Genomic DNA, 22,378 nt, shown 5'->3' with positions numbered 1-22,378 from the left:
GACAGCAGGGGCGTGCCTCAGTTTCCCTCTGTGCAACAAGGCCGGGGAAAGGAGGCTGTGGGTGCAGGAGACAGGCTGTGACTTCACCCAGCAGTTAGGACCCTGGGCACCAGCCTGGAGATGGGGGGATGTCACGCCCTCTGCCTGCCTCTTCCTGCCTCTGCTCCGCCCCCTCCCTGGAGGCTCCTCCCACTCCTCCGAGGCTCCGCCCTCGCTTCGCTTTCTCCCCCCTCCCCTAATCCCTTCCTGTCGGGCCCGCAAATTTCACCTCCCGGAAACACGACTGGCTGGCAGAATCAGACATCACAAGCTGCAAAAGTCTCCCAGCCCCCCACGGCAGCGTTTCGACCGGGGAATCGGAACGTAAACCGACCCAACAAGCCACGGTGTTGACATTTTCGTTTTCCCTCCCCGGGGGCGCGATCCAAGGCACAGGGCTATAAAAACCAAACCCACCTCATGGCAGGCGCCAAGTGGTCAGGCTTCCGGGGCGGCAGTGAACGGAAACCGACCTTGGACGTCGGCTGGATTGGGCGGGGAGAATTGGGTTTGGTTAGCGGGAGGTGATCGGATCGGGCTTCGCCACCTGTAGAGTAGAACGGCTCCCATATGAAGAGAGATTCAAAAGACTTGGACTTTTCAGCATAGAAAAGAGGAGATTAAGGGGGGATAGGAGAGAGGTCTATAAAATCACAACTGGTGTGGAGAAAGTGAATAAGGAAAAGTTATTTACTTGTTCCCGTAACACAAGAACGAGGGATCACCCAATGAAATGAAGAGGCAGCAGGTTTAAAACAAACCAAAGGCAGTTTTTCTTCACGCAGCGCACAGCCAACCTGTGGAACTCCTCGCCAGAGGATGTGGTAAAGGCCAGGACGTGAACAGGCTTCAAAAAAGAGCGAGATTGATTCATGGAGGTCAGGTCCATCAATGGCGTCTGGTGCTTGCGTTACTGACGCCAACCCATGCCGGGGACGCCGACAGGCCGAGCCAACCGTGGGTGAAAAAATCCCCGGGGCTGGTTAGCGACTTTTAGATGGGCGCCCGCTACCGTCCACCGTACCTTATTCTTAATCAGTGCTGGTTTGGTTCCTCTCCGCCTTATTCCTACTTCCATGTGTCAATATGACACTGGCTGGTTCCCAATTTCCAGATGTTAATTATCTGCCGCCTACTCGTTAGCCTGTGGGTTAATTGGCTGCCAAGGCTCAACAACTTCCTGGCTTTCCCCGAAATCCCAGCAGGGTTTCTTTGCTCTCTTCGCCTTTACTGCTCCGTTCCTGGCTCACTTCCCACCGATGGTCACTCCCGCCTCTTAAACAAAGTCTTGGTCCTGTCAAACTAATTTGGTTTACACCCAAGGCCTTCTTGCGTACCCGCCTCAGGGTTCCCTGTAACTTACGCTGTCGCCCAGTGCCAGGTTACTAACCAGGCCAGGCAAACACCTTACCCCACCAAATTGGAGGTTTAATTTTCCTTCTGAGCATAAATTAAGAGGTGACTTGATTTAGGAATAAGTAACTTTCCTGGGAAGGAGAGACCCGGGACGAAAAACGTCTTTAATATCAGAGGAAGTGGGATTTACCGACGAACGTGCACGATCCCATCTATTTTTGTCACTCTCTAATGCCTTTTTTGACAGAGGCTTTTTCGAAAGTATCTTTCGACAAAGCCTCTGTCGAAAAAGAGTGTCTAGAGAACAACCAGGACGGTCGAAAAAGCAAGCCGCTTTTTCGAAAGGGCGTCTAGACACTCTCTTTCGAAAAAGCACAGTTTGCATGCAATAGCGCCTTTTTTCGAAAGAGTACTTTCGGAAAAAGGCGTTATTCCTCGTAAAAGGAGGCTTACCGCAGTAGGCAGAACGGCTGCGTTCTGTCGATTTACTGTCGACAGATCGTGGCAGTAGTCTGGATGCAGGTACAGTGTTTTTGAAAAAAAGACCACTTTTTTTGAAAAAACACTCTAGTCTAGACACACCCTAAGTTACACACCTCAACTTTTTTTTTTATAAAGTACCCCTTTTTCAAAAAAAAAAAAAAAAAAAAAAGTACCCCCAGTACCTACAGTTTTCAGCCACACACAAAATTTTTCTACCGTGGCAACACAGTTGTTTAAACAACTTAATCGTAGCCGGATGCAATTTTTGGGTGTAAAAAGTATAAAATGAATAAAGCGCTGTAAAACTTGAAACAAAAATTCCGTTTTCTCCATATTTCAGTGGTATTGACGTACCCCTCAGACTTCTCTCGAGTCAACCTGTGGAACTCCTCGCCAGAGGAGGCTGTGAAGGCTAGGGCTAGAACAGAATTTAAAAAAGAGCTAGATGAATTCGTGGAGGTTAGGTCCATAAAAGGCTATTAGCCAGAGGGTAGGAATGGTGTCCTTCCTCTGTTTGTCAGAGGCTGGAGAGGGATGGCAGGAGACAAATCGCTTGATCATTGTCTTCGGTCCACCCTCTCTGGGGCACCTGGTGCTGGCCACTGTCGGCAGACAGGATACTGGGCTAGAAGGATCTTTGGTCTGACCCAGTACGGCCGTTCTTATGTTCTTATGAGTACCCCGAAGGGTATTCATACCACTGGTCGAGAAATACTGGTTTAGCCTACATTCCTCTTTCGAAAGCGGAATGCAAATGAGGGCAATCAAAAATGCAAATGAAGCGCAGATTTGCAAATCTCACGCTTCATTTGCGTAATCTCTTCCAAACGCTTTTTCGGAAAAGATTTAAAAAAATAAGCAGTCCAGACGGGGGTTCTTTCGGAAAAAAAACCCTTTTGTGAAAGGACCCTGTAAACCTCCTTTTTTCAGGAAGCCACAGGACGTGTTGTGGTTTTTTAATGCAGCGAAGAGAAGCAGCCAACAAACGAGATGCTTAAAGCCAGAGAAACCCCAAGGAGAAATACGGCCCAAGTTTTTAAACACTCAGCGTGATTAGCCGGCAGGGCACGCTACCGTCCAAAGCGAGGCTTTAAAAACCAGACTGGATCTTTTCTGGGGAAATGCATGATGCGTTAGTCACTAGTTTTTGGTCTCAAGACTAGGGTAGCCGGGTAAAATTTAGTGGCCCATGTTACATAGGAGATAAAATCAGCCTGAAACTCTATGAAGATTCCATCACATTCAAAGTCAATTTCACAGACATGGGATTTTCAAACTTGTATATTTCACGGGGTCAGCTACTGATATCTAGGAACCGTTGGGGGTTCTGACCCAAAAGGAGGTTTTAAGGGGGGCACAAGGCTATTGTGGGTTGCTCAGGGCAATGTTCCTTCTAATCATTTCCATCCATGTGCAGAATAAATTTTTTATGTGCACCGAGGCGCATGGGAATGTACTCCACCGGTAGAAACGAAAAAACTGAGCTTTGGGCGCTCTGCTAATCCATTGGGCAGCATCTGAATCTCTCCCGTGCTCATTTTTCAGGGGACACTGGTGGTAGCCTCCCAGAGGATATGCAAAGAGTTAATATGGACCAAGGAGAAATAAACTCCGAATGGAAGTCGTGTGGCTCTGTGTGCCCGATAACATTTGGCTGTAAGGAAGAAACCGCACTCAGATCTGGTCGCTGGTCTGTGCTCAGCATCCTCTGGGGTTCTCCTTGGGGGTGTTACGGCCTCATGGACCACCCGGCTGGAGATGCTTTCTGGGTTCCCTGTCTCAGAGGGGTCACCGCGTTCATCTGTAACTTTACAAAACCAACGCGTGGTCCCGTGGCCCCTTAGTGACTAACACAAATATTTAGGATCACGAGCCGCCGTGGGCACAACCCACTTCCTCAGATGACAGCGGAGGAAAGAGGGAGAACTTCCCAATTTATAACAAAAAAAGAAGGGCGAGGAGGAGGAAGAAAAACTCACACTCAGTAGTAATGCTGGTGCTAATGAGGTTAATTATGGGTATGTCTACACTACCCCGCTAGTTCGAACTAGGAGGGTAATGTAGGCATACCGCACTTGCAAATGAAGCCCGGGATTTGAATTTCCGGGGCTTCATTTGCATAAGCGGGGAGCCGCCATTTTTAAAACCCCGCTGGTTCGAACCTCGTGCAGCGCGGCTACACGGGGCACGAACTAGGTAGTTCGGACTAGGCTTCCTACTCCGAACTACCATTACTTCTCGTGGAACGAGGCTGCACGGGGTTCGAACCAGCGGGGTTTTAAAAATGGCGGCTCCCTGCTTATGCAAATGAAGCCCCGGAAATTCAAATCCCGGACTTCATTTGCAAGTGCGGTATGCCTACATTACCCTCCTAGTTCGAACTAGCGGGGTAGTGTAGACATACCCTGACTGTGCAATGCACAAGAAGCACTGATTTTGTACAAATACTTTCACGCTCCCGCTCAGGAAAAAGCCCTCTTGTGCAAGAATACTTGTGCAAGAGGGCCAGTGTAGACAGGGAAGAACTGTTTTGTGCAATAAATCCCCGATGGCTAAAATAGCGATCGGCGCTTTCTGCCGCAAAATCCATCTAGACTGGCCATGGATGCTTTTGCGCAAAAGCACAGGAATCTCTCCTGGCCACCTCTCCCCCGGGGCTGAGCTGCACGGAGGCCAGCCTGGTCCCTCAGCCTCTGCAAGGAGGGGTCTGCCTGCACCTCAGCCTGGAATTTAGCTGCTGAGGCAGGGATCGGGACCTGTCCCCCACCTCTGCCTAGGTCCGGAGTCCCAGCCTGGCTGGACCCCGTGTCCACTGGGATGGGACCCTGAGGACGCTGCCCGGAGTCCTTCCCTGGACCCACGTTGTCAGCCCCCCGCTGGCTCTGGCTCCGGGTAGTGACTAGAGCCCGCTGGGATTCATGGGGCCACTCCTCTAGGTCATTCCCCATCAGCACCGCGGTGGGCAAGTGCGGGTGCACCCCCACTTCCTTGAGGCCCTCCTTGGCCCCCCATTTCAGATGCACCCGGGCTACAGGCACCTTAAACGGGGACCTGTCTATGCCCTTCAGGGTCAGCTGCGCGTGGGGTAGTATCCGCTCCGGGGCCACTATGTCGGATCGGGCCAGAGTCACCTCCGCCCCCGTGTCCCAGAAGCCCGTCACCTTCCTACCATCCACCTCCAGGGGTATGAGGCACTCGCTCCGCAGGGGCCGTCCTGCCCCCACCCGGTACACGGAGAAATCCGCCTCCCGAGGGTCAGACCTCCCAGGGGAGGTGCACTGAGCATCCTTCCCCTCTCTCTGAGCTGAGGTTTGCCAGCCAGCCCCTGCCTCTGGGGCAGCCTGCCCTTCCTCCCGCCCCAGCCAGTTAACCCTGGAAAGTCCCCGGTCCTGGGACCTGGTGCACTGAGCCCTCTTGTGGCCTTTTTGCCCACAGCGATGGCAAGTTAGGCTTTGGGCTGTCTCTGTCCAGGCCCTGGCTGGTTCTCTGGGGCACAGACGACCTGTTCCTTGGGCTCGCCTCATAGTTGACTCCCTCCGTCGCTCAGCCGAGATCCGGTCTCTGCGCGGTTCCCTTTCTCTCTGGGACTCCCGTTCACACCCGGACCGGCTCTCCGTGAACTCATCCGCCAGCCTCCCGGCCTCCTGGGGGTTCTCTGGTCTTCGGTCCTTGAGCCACAGCCTCAGTTTGGGTGGGCACGCTGCATAGAACTGCTCCATCATGACCAGCTTGAGCAGCTCCTCTGCAGTCTGGGCTCCGACTCCAGACACCCACTTGCGGCAGTATTGCGCCAGGCGGGAGGCCAGATCCGCATAGGTCTCCCGTGGCCCTTTCTGTACCCCCCGGAACTTCTTCCTGTACATCTCGGGGGTCAGCCCGAACTTGTGCAGCAGGGCCTCCTTGACTCGGCTGTAATCCCCTGGCTGTAGGTCCTCCAGCTGACTGAGCACTCCGGCCGCCTCCTGGTTCAGTGCGGGGATGAGCTCCTGCAGCCAGTCAGCTGGGGGGACCCGCTGCAGTCCACAGGCCCTCTCAAAGGAGCTGAGGAACCCGTCTATGTCACCCATGTCCTTCACTTGGGCCACCACGAGCCTCTCCAAGCGTCTGGCAGTCCCGGGACCCTGGGGCCCATCCGCACTTGGCGCAGCCGGTGCCCCGCCGGTTCTCCGCTCTGCCATGGCCAGCTCATGCTGTCGCTCCTTCTCTCGGTCCTGGCGCTCCCTCTCTCGGTCCTGGCGGTCCCTCTCTCGGTCCTCTACTTCCAATTCCTTGATCCGCAGCTGGATCTCCAGCCGCCGCAGCTCTGCTGGGCTGGCCCCTGCCCTAGATGGGCTACGGCTTGCAGGCCTCCCGGGAGACGCTGTCTCATCTCTCCGGTGGGTTCCAGCGCTCCTCCCCCTCTCTGAGCCTGACACACTCTCAGGGGGGGTCTGGCTGCTTCCCCTGGGGACAAGATCCTGGCCCTGTGGCTGGTCATTATCTTCCAGCTGGGCAATCAGCTGGGCCTTGGTTGCTTTCCGCACAGGCAAGCCCCTCTCTCTGCACAGCCCCACCAGTTCTGCCTTCAAGAGTCGGGCGTAGGCCATCTGCCCGCTGGTCCCCTCGGTGCAGACTCACCAGTTTAGTGCTGCAGCGCCCCACGATTCCCAGGAACCGCTTCGCTCTGTCTCCAGCACGCCTGGCTCCAGGGCTCTTGCTTCTACGGCGCCTTGTCGCTCGCCGCTGGAAGCTCCATCCACGGGGTGCAGTGGATCCCACCCCTGACACCAGTGTGACGGCGCGTTGGGGGTCCCCCGTCTCCTGCACCCCGAAATGGCACAAACAGACTGCACCAGCCGGTGGAATTGAGGGTGGTTTATTGCCTCTCCAGGATACAGCACAGCACAGATGTAATCTGGTCACAGAGCTGGGCTAGGATGCCTCAGGCCCCCTTGAGATGGGGGAGACTGGGCCCCTAAATTCCAGCCCCTTTCCCTAGGCTGTCTCCTCCATGCTCCCAGCCAGCAACTAACCAACACTCTTCCAGCCCTGCCCCCCAGCCAGGGCAGCATCCCCCTTCCTTTGTTCCTCTCCATGGGGGGTGTCTGGCCATACCGGTTTGCATAGTGACTCATCCTGTTTTGCTGGGTCGTGGTACCCACGGCAGCAGTGGGGGTTACCCCAGAGCCAGCAGCATAGAAACCAGCCAGGTTCCCCCACTACGTCACAGGGGCTGACAAGAATCCAGAAATGCCTGTAAAACCCAGGCGCAGCTCACCCATAGCTGAGGACGGCTGGGAGATGGCCGAGCGGAGCAGGCTGGGTGGGCATGAGCCCTGATGCCAGCGCCCCAGTAGCGCCCCAGGCTACCCTGGTCCCTGAGGGGCCCCCAAAGCACAGAGCCCTGGACAGCTGCCCCGAACCGTCCTATGGATGGAACGGCTCAGGAGAGCCCCGCAGCTGAGAGGCCAGAGCACACAGCCGATTGGTGGAAGACCCCAGTTGAAATTCTGTCACCCCTCGGCCAGAGAGCAGGGGAATTGAACCCGAGACTCCCCCCCCATCCCTGGCAAGGCTCTGCCCAGCCCCATACGTCAGGCACTTTCTCCTTTGCTTGGAGTCCAAAAGAGACCTGAGCTGGGTGGCCGTCTCTGAGCAGGCCTCTTGGCTGGGTCCACACTCAGGCCAGGCCAGGCCAGGCCTCGACCTCTCTCCTCCCAGCCTGTGACTTGTTCAGGAGGGAGGCAGCAGCGTTACCTGCCCGGACGCAGACACAGGAGCCAATGGGAGATTCTGCACTGAAAAGCCCAGCTGCCGGCACCAAGGGAAGTGAGGTGCCCCTGGATTTGGAAGGAATTTTGTGGCTTTCGGTGGAGCCAAATTTGAGACTGGAGCTGGCTGGGCAGAGCAGTGCCAGGGATGAGGGAGTCGCAGGTTCAATTCCGTCCATAGGATGGTTCGGGGCAGCTGTCCTGTAAATCAAGGTGAATTAAATCAGCAATTCTAATCATGACTGAAACCAGCAAGCAGGAAACATTGATTTAAATAAAGCAGTTTTAATAGCTGGAGTTTTTAATTATTTTCCTAAAGAAACAAGGATTCTCATTGGTTGTTAATCATTAAAATAGGTTGATTTACAATTGAATGAAGATTTTACACTAAATTTGGTCATCCTTTCTAACCAGGAAGATACACACATGTTGTATCATTTATTCAGAATCTTAATTTTAATATTTTGTATTATGTGACTAAGAAATGTCATTCTCCATTATTACCCAGAGGGTTTTTTTAAGTTTACCTCAAGCTGTGTTTGGATGGAAATTGGAATTCTTTGTAAAAAATTAATACTTTTATAATTAAAATAAAAAAACCTACTATCACTGTTCTGGATAATTAAGGGGAAAAGTTAGAAACTTGCTTTGTATTTAAAACCAATTTGCTTCTTATTTGTATTAGTGAGTTGAACTGAATCATTCTGATTACCATGTTCTTTAAGATTTTTTCAGTTTCTTTTTGATGAAAAAAATCAATAAAAATAATCATAATTCAGGTTAAAAAACAGATATGAAATTGACTTAAAAGTCATTAGCTTTACAATTATAATACTAATAATAGATTTTAGATTTTCATGTTTTGCCTTTTGATTTCTGACCCCTGACAGTGCCCTGAGGTCAGATTCCTAAACTTTTCTCTGCAAATGTAAGGGCTAAACATTTACTTTGTCTTCAATGACATCTGAGGTTCTCACCTGCTCTTAAAACAAGAGAGCTGGAGTTTTTGGAAAATTAGCAAATAAAGTGAGATTTACAATAAAATACCAAAGCGCACAATAGCAACGTGTGACCTGACAACATTGTAACTCATCAAAATGTTTGACCACAAATGCCTTTTCACTAGAAAATGAATGTTAAAAGTATTAGAAATTCATTTTCCTACCATTTAAATGTTTCAATTTTTCACTAAAGTTATGCTAAATGAGATTTCTAATAAAATTGAAATGAAAATATTTTAACTCCCCCCCCCATTCTTGCTAAAAAGGAAAAAGAGAAAAGAAAACAATGAAATCTGAAAAAAAAGACAAAACATTGTTTTAATAATGTTTGATTAACTATCAGAGGGAGAAAACCAATGTCAACAGGCAGAAAACTAGACTAATGATGATTGAATTTGATACAATCTTCTGCATCCTAAATATAAGAAATTAATTTGTTATAAATCTCCTTCAGGCATCCCTGAGAATTGGATCAGGCCAGGGTTCTTGAATAAAACACAGCTGTAAACGAAACAAATTACTAAATCAACATGCTGCAGAGATCTGGAATTCTATTTCTAGGAACATAACCTGAAAAGCCCTGGAATGTAGATCACTTTGAATGCTCTGCTGAAGTGCTGTTTACAGAAAGAGCAAGACAAAATGATCACAGGGTTATTCAATCTTTGTTGCTAGAATATTTCCAAGCAAAAAGCACTATACAGGAGGGGAACTAAGGAGACACTTTGAAGCCAAAATAACCTACCTGATGGATCCTTCTGAGACACTTTCACACTCTTCAGGTGTGATCAGACCTCCTGTGGTTTGTGGCAATGAACTGAAATAGTCACTTAAAATGTCAATTTCCAAGTTGCAAAGGGCTGGTTCTAGCTATGAAATAGCAGCAGCTTTTCCCCCAGAGCTTTCCTTGCACTTTGGAAAGGGAATCTTTGTGTGTTCCCGACAGGTGAATGTGCTTCCTTCTTGGCAAAAAGCTGCAAAGGGGGAGTCACCACGTGTGTAGGGAGATGAATCTTCTCTTAAAGCAGCAGCAACAGGCCTGCTGGGCTGGGAGTGTCTGTCCCAGCAGACTCAGGTATCCAGGTGTCTCAAGTGAGCTGAATCTGGTGATGGTATCGAAGAGTCTTCCTCTTGCTGCACAGTGGACTAAAGTAAATTGAATGGCCAAAATTAACTAACTAACTAAGGCAGAGACAGCCCAGCTGCTGTTGGCCTCTGTAATATTTCACCTGTTTACCCTGGTATTGAAGCCAATAACTTGTGCTTGGATAAAGCCTGTATCCCCGAAATGCCACCAACCTTACTGTGAAAAGCTCTAGAAATGGAGAATCCACCACGTCCCTTGTCGGCTTCTTGCAGAACTTAATGGGGCTGGGCTGTAAAACTGTGAGCCTGGTTTCTAATGCTCGCTTGTCTGCCTCAGTTTGCCTCCAATGCTTCTTATGCTGGTTTTCACGTACAGACTAAATAGCCCTTTAGGAATCCATATTTGTTCTTAATGAAGGTTAACTCACCTCTCGCTGTAAGGCTTGTGAACTCCAGAACTTTATACATAGGCTTGACATAATATTATATACAGGCAGTCCCCGGGTTACATACAAGATAGGGACCGTAGGTTTGTTCTTAAGTTGAATTTGTATGTGAGTTGGAGCGGGTACATATTGTAGGGGAAACTCTAGCCAAACATTTCTCCAGAGTTCAGTTTTATTCTCCCACACCTCACTTCCCTCAGTCCTTTATTCTCAAGCTGAGGTGTCTGCTGAGAAAAGCCACTCCGCGTCTTCCTGGTCTGCTGGGGGGAAGCAGCTAGTGCGGGTTGCCTCACCCTGTTTGTAAGTAGGGATCCGATGTAAGTCGGATCCATGTAACCCGGGAACTGCCTGTATATAACATTTGTATATACAGAAAAACTTCAGTGGACAATATTGGTGTTCATTTGTCCATGTTCCACTGCACTCTACTCCCATTTTTATCTATTTCAATTTTCAGAGTTGTGAACAATTATGTGTTGAAATATTTTTTTTCATGATTTTAAATGTTCATAATTTCAGGAATTTTTTTTTGAAGGGGGGATCAGATGATAGTAAATGTTGAAACTCAAAAAAGTTATGAATGCTAAAAAAACAAAATAGAAGCTCACAAGCCAACATACACAAAGTGAATATTCTTAAACAACCCCCTAATAAGTTCTCAAGCGACGTCTTCCTCACTGTGCCCGTCTGTGCGGAGAAAGACACTGACCGGCAAAGGTCTGAGCCTGCTAAGCCCCTGTACCCAGTATCCTACTACCAGGCTCAGCAAGGCCGACTCCCCTGCTCACACATCCAGGGGTCTCCTTAGCAAGGCTCAGATTTTGTCACAACTTATTTTGAGAGACGGTCTCAGACAGGCCACGGGCCGTGAGAAAAGCGAACGGAACCCGCGAAGCCCGTGATCTTCTCTGTGACTTTCACTAAAATATGGACAAAATGGGGAGTGAGGGCTCTGGGGTCCCTGCCAAGGCTGGTGGCTGGGAGCTGCCTGTGGGACTTCCCTACCAATCCTCGGACCTTCGCCCACAGCAGCTGGGAGCTCGGATCCCCCCCGCCCTGCCCGCTGTGGGTTGGAGCTCCAGGGTCGGTGGCTAGGAGCTGTGGAGGCCCTGCCGCCTGGCCTTGAAAGCTCTGGGGTCCCTGCTGGCTGACAGCCCCAGCCCCACGGTCTGGATCTGAAGCAGAACAGGCCACGTAGGTCTCTGCCGGCCACAGGGACTCCAGGACACGCTCAAAGCCGCCACTTGTCCCCCACAGAACGGACGGCAGAAAAATCTTCCCCATTATTCCTGGGCTGGAAGGCCGGAGCCTGCGGGCCTGGCATGGAGCCTTAGCACAGCAGGGCCGTGGCTGTGTCTTTAAGAGACGCCTCTTAAAGTGAGATAACTTCCCCTTTGCACAGCCTGCCTGTGCCACTGCACTTTCTCTTTCCCTCTCGTCCGGGCTGCAGGCGGCAGGCCCAGAAATCCCTTTGGAAGGGATGGAAATGGCGCGTGAAAAGGGCGAGGAAAAGCCGTGAGATCGGAGAACTCTGCCGCTGGTCTGTAGCCAGGGGCCTGGCTGTGCCGGGGACGCACTGAAATAATGACTTGGAGTGTCAGTCGCTGCAGCAGAACCAGGGCAGTTTGATCCCACCCTGCAGACGGGGCCGGTTCTCCGAAGGATCCATCAGGTGGGTTCATTTTGCTGCACAAAGCCCCCTCTAGCCAGCGGCTCCCAACCTTTTCCGGATGGGGACCCCTGTTAACTATTCAGGAAGACTTGGTGACCCAGGGGAATTCAAATATGGGGGGGGGGGGAGGGGCAGAGCCACCTGGGGCGTTCTTGGCCACCCTTTTGAAATGTAACGGCGACCCATATGTGGGTCCTGACCCATAGGCTGGGAAACCCTGTTCTAGCCCCTCACATACGCTGCGTGTGGCTTCATCAGATGATTGAACCAAAGGTTCGATAATCCCCTGAGACTTGTTTTACTCTTTCTGTGACCCCCACGTCCCAGGGACACTGAAAATGCTTTATACGCCGGTGCGGTTCCCATCGCTTTCCTAGCCACGGACATCGGGAGTTGGGACTCAGTTGCATTTCCATGAAATGCAACATCCAAAGTGATTGTGTTATGCAGAAGCAGGGAAATGCTCTGAAGCTGCATGTCAGGCCTTCTTCTGCGTGGCCAGAAATATATCCCGCTCAGAACTGTCTGTATTGTCTGAAATCACCGTGACTGTTACATTCAACACATTTTTGTTGTTGTTGTTTTCTCTCTCCTCTCCCGTCCTCTGGATCGTCTCAGGGTGAGATGAAAATTCTTTCCAGCTATGAGAGCTCCAGAGCGAGATCCTGTCTAGCTCATTTCATCATTTTCTCCCTCACGTGTTACGTGCACAAGCTGGAATCAGGTAGGAATGTCTGTGGCTGCTTCTGCTTCTTACAGGATTGATTGATTGATTTGCTTTGATCTATTCAATCTCCCTGAGTCACTATTTGACACAAACTGGAACAAAAACAGCACCAACGGCTCAGGGTGTGAACTCCAGTCCGAGCAAACAATCTTTGTTACGAACGGGGTAAAACTTGGTTACGGGTTGAATTTCAGGTCTCAGTCACACTGCCGTGGGAATGTCGACTTTCCCTTAGCCCATGTGTAAGTGTGACCCCTCTGCCTGGGAGCGCCAGTAGCAGCCAGGGTGGGCTTCAGTGTCTAGAGGCTCCGCTCCATCCTTCAATACAGAACTGGCTCCAGCCTCTCCTCATAACCTGGGGAAATTCACGTGCAAGTCCCGGGTGCCTCTGGGAGCCACACTCCCCCCTTGCAGGCACTGAGTCTGAGTGCGGAAAAGACACTTTCCATAGAAGGGCGGGAAGTGACGTGGGGGAAAACACCACAGACAGGCTCTTAAATACAAACCACGAGTGACGGTCCCACCCCAAGCAGGCCGGGCGAAGTGCCTTCCCCTCAGCGCCTCCCAGCCCCCTCCGGTCGCACTGGCAGCAGGGCTGGGGCCGCTGTGGCAGCACCATGGGACGTGCCTGGAATGGGACTGAGCCTCACAGAGCCGCACAGGAGAGAGAGGGAATTGCCAGGCTGGTGACAGGGGCTGGCTGGGGGCCCCATCTGTGATGGTCCCAGCCCTGAGCCTCCACCCTGCAGGTGCCCTAAAGGGGGGGCAGAGGAGACTGAAGCTCCCCCCCCCCCAATTCAGATTTAACAGGGACTTTGCCGGCTGTTCCCCTTCGTCAGGGAGCGAGAGGAAAGTGCCCAGTTGGCTGCATCCCTCACTCTGGCTGGGGAGCAGGGGGCAGACGAGCTGCGCACTTTGGCATCGCTCCCTGGAAGGGACAGGAGGGGGAAAGTCCAGCAGCCCTGGTACAAATCTCCAGGGAGGAAGGTTCAGCCCTTTGCCCTCCCTCCCTCCCCACCCACCCCCACACACAGTCCCCTGCCCAGAGCCGCTCCTCACTTCCACCAATCCTGACTCCTGAATCCCCCTGACACCTCCAGCCCCCAGACTTGAGTCGCTCTTTAAGGCCCCGAGCAACGCTAAGGAAACATGCCAGTGTGAGAGATGCACCTTAGAGCCTTGGGTGACTGACTCATTAACTGTCTATTTAATCCCCTTTTGTTTGTTTGTTTTGTCTTTTCTGCGCCCTGGTGCATTTTGCAGCCCAGTTCACAGTGGTTGGGCCTGGCCACCCTGTCATGGCCATTTTGGGGGGGCACATCGTGTTACCCTGTTACCTGTCCCCCAACATGAGCGCGGAGAACATGGAGGTGAGATGGTTCCGACACCAGTTCACTCCCTTTGTGCACCTGTACCGGCACGGGGAGGAGGAGTTTGGGCAGCAGATGCCCGAGTATGACGGCAGGACGGAGCTTTTGAAAGACGGCATCATGGATGGGAATGTTGACTTGGAAATTATCAATGTCAGGCCCTCCGACGAAGGCCAGTACCACTGCTCTGTTCAGGATGGTGACTTTCAGGAAGAAGCTGTACTGGAACTGAAGGTCGCAGGTCAGTAACTCGGGTCTGTCGTCTCTTTTTAGAAAGCTCTTGTACCCAGACCACAAAAGTAGCTAGGCACCTAACTCCACACCTCAGTCCAAAACTTAGGAGCCCGTGGGGTCCTCAAAACAGCCATTACATTAGTTACTTTTTATGCCAGAGAGAGAAAGGGAGGCTCTGTAGTCCTGGGGTTAACAGCACCAGAGGTGGGATGCCCAAGGACTATCTCCCATTCTAATTAATCGTTAATTATTTATCCAATCTGCCAAGTAATTAAATAGCTAAAGAAACAGCAGGACTGGCATGAGTTTTCCCACCTCCCATGGGTGTACCCGAAACACTGCGCCAGGCCCAGATTAAGGTCTTTGTAGGCCCTAGGTACGCTCATAATCATAGATCTTTAAATTAGACTCTATATAAATATCTAAGGGAGAAATGCCCCATCTCCTGTAAGCCTAAGAGTTCATTGTATGTGGTTACCTGTGTGGTGTTTGTTGACTAAAGAGAGAAAATTATTAATTTGGATTCAGCAGTTTTCTTTTCTTAGTTTCAAGTCAATTATTCATTTTTTCAGGGTTTAATTTTTTTGTAGGCCCCAAACTTTTTCGCAAGCCCTAAGCACTGAGCCTGTTGTGCCGAATAGATAATCTGGCCCTGCCCCGTGCTACACGCTCTCCCTCTCTCTCTGGCCCGATGACTATTTACATATTCATAAACAGCAGAATAGTCATCGGGCCAGAGAGAAAGAGAGGCGGGAATTTTCTAGGTTATCACCCTTAACGTTATATGGTCACACTATGACATTTTCAGTTAGTTCATGTTGCAGGCCGGTACGCAGGAATTTCTGTGGGGCAGGGGGTGAGCTGTTGGAGGGGCTGGTGGCTTCCCCTCTCACCGCCTGTGTCCCAGTCCCACCTCTGGCCTTGTTTTTGGGTGAGGAATGGGGGAATCAGCCCCAGTCCGTCCTGGCCAGCCGGAGCATGGGGGAGGGAAAATGAGGCAATTTGCTGCCCTTGCCTTACCTAGGTCAGCCACAATCAGTCCCATGGTGAACCATTAAGGAGCATGAGGGAGGGGGGAATTGCACCCTTCACACACTCCCTGTGTGTGGGCCCGTGTCGTTGGGTTGAGATGCACCAAGGGTACGTCTAGACTACATGCCTGTCGCCAGAGGCATGTCGATTAGGCTACCAGGCATAGGAAAATAAATAATCGCCGCTTCATTTAAGTTTAAATGGCTGCCGCACTGAGCCAATCAGCTGTTTGTCAGCACAGTGCGGTAGTCTGGACACACGAGGGTCGACATCAAAGGCATTTGTCGACCTTCCAGGTAAACCTCATCCCAGTAACCTGCGTGCTACTGACTCTGCTGGGCTGGGACAGCAGTGAAGAGAGAATGTTTCCTCAACTCAAGTGCATTTAAAGCAACCAAAAAACTTTGTTTAGTGCAGCATTTCTCAGATGTGGCCGCTCGGGGCTTTTCGTACAGCCACCGCCTCTGGGCCGTAACAATTTCATTGTCAAGTTTCCTCTTTCCGTGAACATCAGCAGTAAAGTGCATTCAATGATTTGACTGGAAATGTGAATGTTTATTCGCTCGGCTGTAGGCTCATTTCATTGAACACTGATTCATTCCAGCTTTAGGCTCTGCACCTCGCATCTCTGTCGAGGGTCACCAGGACGGAGGGATCCGAGTGGTGTGTCAGTCGGCCGGATGGTACCCACAGGCCCAGGTGCTGTGGAGAGATTCCAACGGGCAGCCTTTATCCTCTTCGACTGAAACAAAGTCCGAAAAGGAAGGTGGCTTCTTGGAAATAAAAGATTCTATCGTTATAACGGAAAACTCAAACAAGAATTTGTCCTGTTCTATAAGGAACACGCACATGGACGCAGAAAGGCAATCAGTGACTTTCTATATATCAGGTCAGTTACTGCCAACACCCCACTCTTTGTCCTACCAGCAAGAAGAAAAAATCAGGTTGCTAAATCATACAAAATCCCAGTGTGCGAACCCCCTCACAACAACTGTATTTCAGATGAAGTGAAGGTGGAGGGCGCAATGTTGGATAAAATGTACCCCAGGGATTCCGTAGTGATCCCAGAAAAAAGCGTTTTAAACCCAGAAAATTCAGGGTTACCATTACATTTACAGGCAATCCAAATATGTTAATGCATGAAAGTGCCCTTTGCCTACAACCCTAACCTACATGGCTCCCTCGAGGGAGCCATGTAGTCTAGACACAGCCTTATTCTGGGTCCCTGGGCTACAGCCACCAAAGCCTCTGTGTGTTATCTCGCCCTGACTGGTGAGGTGCAGGGGGCATGTGTAGCTCTGCCAGTTGCAGTCCCCTCCACTGGGCTGAAGCCATGTTGCCGCATGTGCCAAGGGAAACTGCTTCCCTGCACTGCCCTCGCCTGCAGGATCTGCTCCTGCAGCTCCCATTGGCCTGGAATCTTGGCCAATGGGAGCTGCAAGAGGTGGTGCCCACAAGCAAGTGCAGGGCAGTGTGGCCTCTGCTGAGCCACCTGCTTCTCACACCCACCCCAAAGAGCGGCTCTTGGTTAGTGCCTTGCACCCCAACCTCCTGCCCCAGCCATGACCCTTCTCACGCACCCTCCCTTACCCCTGTCTCAGCAACAGTTGGCCCATTCTGACTGACACTTTTCCAAAGCGCTCAGTCTGAGACAGACACCCCACAGGACCCTTCTGCCCAGAGGGTTTGAATTTGTCAAATTAGTGAGCCAATGAAAAGGAGGCGCTGCCAGGGGAAGCACCAAGCAACGTTCATATAGGTGATGTGATGAGAGGGAGACGGAGAGAGAAGGCGATGGGGGGGCGGGTGGGGGAGGGAGCTGAGACTGCTAGCAGGTGATAGTATTCAGGACCCTGTTCTATCAAAAGTGGATGAGCAGAAACTGATTTTACGATTGCTTTCCTCCAGTTTTTATATTGCAGGGAACAATGTTTCCCACGTGTATTTCACACACAGTCTGATGTGAAGCATTTTCCTACAAGGCTGCCTGTGTCCAAGCTCGTGGGGCTTTGTGTTTCAGACTCCTTTTTCCCACGAGCCTCTCCCTGGATGGTGGGCTGGAGCGTGACCCTGGTGATTTTGTTGCCGTTCGTCTGCCTGGCTTGTTTTCTGTTCAGAGTAAGAGGTAAAGCTCAAAGGGGGAAAACACAAAGTAACGGGAATGGGATTTTCTCCTCACAAATAGGTTAGATGTGACACCTGAGAGAGTTATCTCAGCTCACGTTGCACCCTGGAATCCATCCTGGGAGGAGGGGATTGGCCTCTAAAGTTACAAAAAGTTCTTGGCTCTTGGTGACTCATTCGCCTGCTGATAATTCGCCCCTCCTCCCCCTCACTGTGCTACAACCACTGCCCAAGGCTGCCCAAGTGTCGTGGGAGGAATCCAGGCACTGGCTGGGGAAGCTGGTTGGGCCCCCCCAAGGGTCCCATGTGGCTGCTCACAGAAGCAGCATGTTGGCAGGGCTGTTCCGACCGTCCCTTTGCCTCCTTTGTCTTTTGATCCGCCTGGCTCAGCCCCTTTAGTTTCAGGTGGAAAATCAACCTCATGGGGCTCAGTCCGACCCAAACCCCCAGGGCAGACCAGGCCTGAGTCTCAGCTCCCACTGACGTTCAATGTGCTTGGCGCTGGACCCCTCCCCCCCCCCAGCTCCACAGAAATACCGGCCCTGGGGAGTTTCAGATGTTCAGTTCCACCGTGTTCAGATTATTGCAACATGAACGGACGGCTTAGTCCTGCTGCTGTGGGAGCTCTGTGAGGTGCTTCGGGATTCAGACTCACATGAGAGCGAATGTCCAGGCTTGGGGCAGACACACACACAGATAGAGGCAGACAGACAGACAGACAGGTTGCGTTGTGGGTTTTGAAAAGCTTCATCGCAGAGTGAGGATTGCACGGCCTCAGCTATTGAGAAGCAGTTTCGTGCCATCAGAACGGTGCGACTTAAGTTTTCTTTACCCGTCTTGAGATCTGTTTATTTATCTGGTGACAGTGGCGGGGGGAGGAGGGGAGGGCCATCCGGAGAAAATTCCCTTCTCACAACCTGGTATGACATTATTTTAATACAATGTAGAGGGAATGTGAGTATGTGACTCCAGATCTTACAGCTAATTGCTCCTGCTCTCCACTCTGGAGGCAGAAGGCAGTTTTGGCTATAGGCCTTCCAACGTGGTCACAGGAAAACCATATTGTTACATGGCATCTGCCCTTGGCATTCCCTGCGGACCAAGCCTGGGTGTGAACTGTAGCTCCTGTAAGAAAGGTCTGTCCATGTGCTGTTCGTAATCTAATCATTAGTACACTTAAATGTAACCAGATTCTGGGACTGAATTTTTTTTTGTCTTCTGGGAACCAACCTGCAAGTCACTGCAGAGCTGCAACAGCTTGGTAGAGGGGCAGCCTGGTCGTTATTTGAGAACTTATAATGAAGAGATTTCTTTAAATCGAGATCAACTGAAAATCTCCAAATAATTGTGTTTGTTTTCTGTTGTAGGGAAACATCTCGACACCCTCAGTAAGTTCCCTCCTTCTCCTGGGAGAACCAGTTTTATGTTATGGAGGATTTTGACACAAATGTGATCATGACAATGTGACAACCCTAAGCAAGGCTGCCCATGCTAATCGCGTAACTAGTCACTGCAGTAATAGGGTAGGAAGCCAGCGCTGTGCTAGTGTCTAGGGGGGGGGGAGCAAATGGAGCCAGTGTGGTTTGTGCACTGGATGCTCACAGCAAAAATGCCTCCATACAAAGACTGTCAGAGAGGGGCTGGTGCAGCTCAGGAGAGATGTAAAGATGTGGCCATCGGGGTCAGCATCATGTACAGTCAGTGCCCACAACCTCGGCATGTTGGCACTTCATGAGTTAGAATTTCCAGACTTTTTGCCGGACTCCAGGCTGGAGCGCTGGCTAGGGGGAGACTTTGGGGCTCCTTCTGCCTTTCCTTGTCGAGCTGACACAGCTCACACCCCTCACACAGCTGCACCAGTGTGAAAAGTGACTTGCACCGGGGTGGCTTATCCTGTGTCCAGTCCTAGGCTGTATTGACGCAAAACAATGCCCAGGAGATCAGCCTCAGTGATCAGTAGCTGGGGGCCTGCGGTCGTTAATTTCACACCAGAGATTTTTCAGCCTGGCCTCTTTCTCTTTATTATTTAGGTAAATGTCGCACGGAGCTCGGTAAGGACCTTTTTGTTGTTTGTTTTATTTCTTTCTCTAGTGCAGTGGTCTCCAACCTTTTTACACCCAAGATCACTTTTTAAATGACAGACCAAGCCAAGATCTACCGCCCCGCCCCTTCCTTGAAGCCCCGCCCTCTCTATTCTCCTCCTCTCCATCACTTGCTATCCCCAATCCTTATACTGCTACTTTAAAAAAAAAATTCCCACCATTCCTCGCAGCTACTCACCTGTGTTGTTGCTCAGTGAGTAGCTGCTCCTCAAATGAGGAAATCTAATGTAAATGTACTGCACAGGCGCGCAGTTCAGAGAGGGCTCAAGAGCTACTCTTAGAGCCTCCGAGATCTACCGGTTGATCGCGATCTACTGGTTGGTGACCACGGCTCTAGTGCTTTCTTTTCTGATAGTGAAGCTGATTGATTCTACGTTTGTCTTGCTTAATTCTCATCCCCATCTGTGTGTTGACTTTCAGCATGGAGGAGAGCCCTACGTGATGCAGGTAATTACGACAAATGTTTAATCAAAGGGTGATCCTGCTCTGTCACCGTGTAAAAAGGTGAAAAATATAATAAACAGAACAGAATGTTTTCCTGGTGCGAAAAGCTCAGGTGTTGAGGTTCAAAAGAGGAAGAGGCAGGGAACAGCCTATCATGTCCTGGTTACAAATTGCTCCCCTACCTCTGGAGACAATCCTGGGTCTGTTTGGCTGAGTGAATATTCCTCCTTAGGATCCCAGCCCTAGAGTCAGGGAGAGGAACGAGAGCAGGGACCAGACACAAGAGTTCAAATCCAGAATCCCCCTGATCCGTGTTCAGCTGGCGCCTGTTTTCTCTTCTCTCTGTCCACAGAGATCGCCCGTTTCTCTGCTCTCCATCAGATCCCGAATTTCTGCTGGTTTTAACCCTCTCATCCATGTTTTCCTTCATTTCTACCAATGACACCCTCTTTCTCCTGTCTCCACCACTAAATACCTCCTCTTGTAGAATCCCGCAATTCTCTGTCTGCCCCGATGACTAGCCGAAGACATTTAATTAGGGATCTATCGACTCACGTCGTTATCTTCGGATCTCAGACCTGTGGCAGGATGGAGCATAAATCAGTCTGGTGTCAGCAAGAGCCGTCCAGGCTCCAGCACTTTAAATACAAGGGAGAAAGGACGCATCAGGGAGAGCTAGTTGGGACCATGTGACTGAAAAGTCTCAGATGGGAAGCTGTGTTAGTCTGTCTGCAAAGACAATGAGGAGTCCTGGGCACCTTTCAGCTAACAGATTTATTAGGGCGTCAGCTTTTGTGGGTAACACCCACTTCATCAGATGGATTGGAGTGGAGTTTAAGCAAGGGTGTGTGTGTGTGTGTGTGTGTGTGTGTGTGTGTGTGTGTGTGTGTTTAGAGAGAGACAACAAAAGAAAGTGGGTCCAAGCACCGTCTTTCTTTTGCTGTCCATACACACCCCTGCTTCTGTTTTCCCCACAACTGTTCGTGCCCCAATAAATCTGTCCGTCTCTTCAGCTATGCAGGGGCCTCATTATTTTTTCATAACACTGACGTGAGGGAAATCCCCTGGGTCGCCCCGAGAGTCCAGGGCAAGGGCGGAATGGAAAGGGGCCTGAGGAGTCACATGCCCCCTATGCTGTGGAGAGGAGAGGAGGGGCTGTCCGGAAGCCACGGGGGGCACTGCATGGCGGGCTGTGGGATCAGTGGGGGGCTGCTCCCCCGCATTAACCAGCTGTGGTGGGGGAAGAGGAGGATGTGGCTGGGGGAGCGGACTGAGCGGGGGTCACTTGCTCTGGGCACTGGGAGCAGTGCAATGGGAGGGGGGCAGACACCCCCCCCCCGCTGGTCTGGTCTCCCCAGCACAGCTGTTCCCCGGGGCAGGCTCAGCTGGGGAAAGAGGCAGGGCAGGGGCGGAGCAGGGAGAGGGAGGAGCGAGGGCAGAGAGGTGCAGGCAGAGTAGGGGCTTGGCATAGAGGGGGGCTGTCCCACTTGGGGGGCTGTCACATGACCTGTGGTCTCTCAGCCCCCCCCCCCCCCCCGCACCAGCCACCTCTGCAGGCCCCCTAGTCCCACTCGGGAGCGATGGGAACAGGGGAAATATTAAGTCTCGGGACTGGGTCAGTAAATCTCTCTGCTCTGCCACGGCCCCTCCCTGCCGGGGAGCGAGCTGCCCCTTGGGCTGGGCTGAGACCTCAGGGCTGCTCCCCACTCAGAGCCGAGCGCCCCTGGAGGCAGGAGAGTCCCTGAGTCACTGCCCAGCTGGGGCAGATTCTGTCCCTGACGCCATCGACCCCCCAGGGCCGAGCTCTGCCCCTCACGCTCTGATTCTCCCCCCAGCCAACGTGACTCTGGATCCAGACACGGCAAATCCCTGGCTCGTCCTGTCGGGAGATGGGAAACGTGTGAGAGAGTCAGAGACATGGCAGCCACGGCCCGACACCCCGGAGAGATTTGACTCTGAGCCCTGTGTGCTGGGCCGTGAAGGCTACACCTCGGGGAGACATTACTGGGAGGTGGAGGTGGGGGGATGGGGACTCTGGGCTGTGGGGGTGGCCAGAGAGTCTGTGAGCAGGAAGGGACAGATCAGCCTGAGCCCCCAGGACGGGATCTGGGCTGTGCAGCGGCTGGGGGATGAGTTCCAGGCTCTCTCTGACCCTGTGACCCCCCTGACCCTGAGCCCCCCCAGCAGGATCCGGGTTTGTCTGGACTGTGACCGGGGGCAGGTGACATTTATCGATGCTGGAACCGAGGCCCCGATCTTCACTTTCCCGCCGGGCTCCCTCCCCGGGAAGAGAATCCGACCCTGGATCTGGGTGTGGGACACAGACACCCTGCTCCGACTGTCTCCATGACAACAGCCCCTCTGCCCTCACACCCCCCAGACTCTGTGACCCTGGAGGACTCCCCTGTACCCCACCCCGGCTCCTCCTCTCTGTGACCCCAGAAGCTCCTCTCCCTCCCTCCCTGCGGGGCAGATCTGGGGGCTGGGCTGGGGACAGGCGGAGGTGGGGGTC

The 22,378-nt window shown here is 51.9% G+C and overlaps 2 protein-coding genes across 2 annotated transcripts; one reads left to right on the top strand and one right to left on the bottom strand.

Annotated features, from left to right (window-relative positions):
• Window positions 1-477: 477 nt before the first annotated feature.
• Window positions 478-9,829, bottom strand: LOC149522040 (uncharacterized). The gene is made up of 3 exons (XM_089771439.1): window positions 9,375-9,829; window positions 4,804-7,829; window positions 478-586 (listed from the first exon to the last, which is right to left on the bottom strand). The coding sequence occupies exons 2-3, from the start codon at window positions 6,462-6,464 to the stop codon at window positions 478-480; spliced, it is 1,770 nt and encodes a 589-aa protein (XP_089627565.1). The 5' UTR covers window positions 6,465-7,829; window positions 9,375-9,829.
• Window positions 9,830-11,323: 1,494 nt separating this feature from the next.
• Window positions 11,324-22,378, top strand: LOC102451853 (butyrophilin subfamily 1 member A1-like). Its single transcript, XM_089771704.1, has 9 exons — window positions 11,324-11,833; window positions 12,452-12,557; window positions 13,824-14,171; window positions 15,801-16,085; window positions 17,217-17,321; window positions 18,688-18,708; window positions 19,351-19,371; window positions 19,843-19,869; window positions 21,702-22,378. The coding sequence occupies exons 2-9, from the start codon at window positions 12,458-12,460 to the stop codon at window positions 22,214-22,216; spliced, it is 1,422 nt and encodes a 473-aa protein (XP_089627830.1). The 5' UTR covers window positions 11,324-11,833; window positions 12,452-12,457; the 3' UTR covers window positions 22,217-22,378.

This window comes from Pelodiscus sinensis, chromosome 19 (genome assembly GCF_052426305.1).
Source record: "Pelodiscus sinensis isolate ZL-2025 chromosome 19, ASM5242630v1, whole genome shotgun sequence".
Classification (NCBI taxonomy): Eukaryota; Metazoa; Chordata; order Testudines; family Trionychidae; genus Pelodiscus; species Pelodiscus sinensis.
The sequence above is the reverse complement of the archived record's forward strand: the minus strand, read 5'-3'. Positions and strand labels throughout refer to the sequence as shown.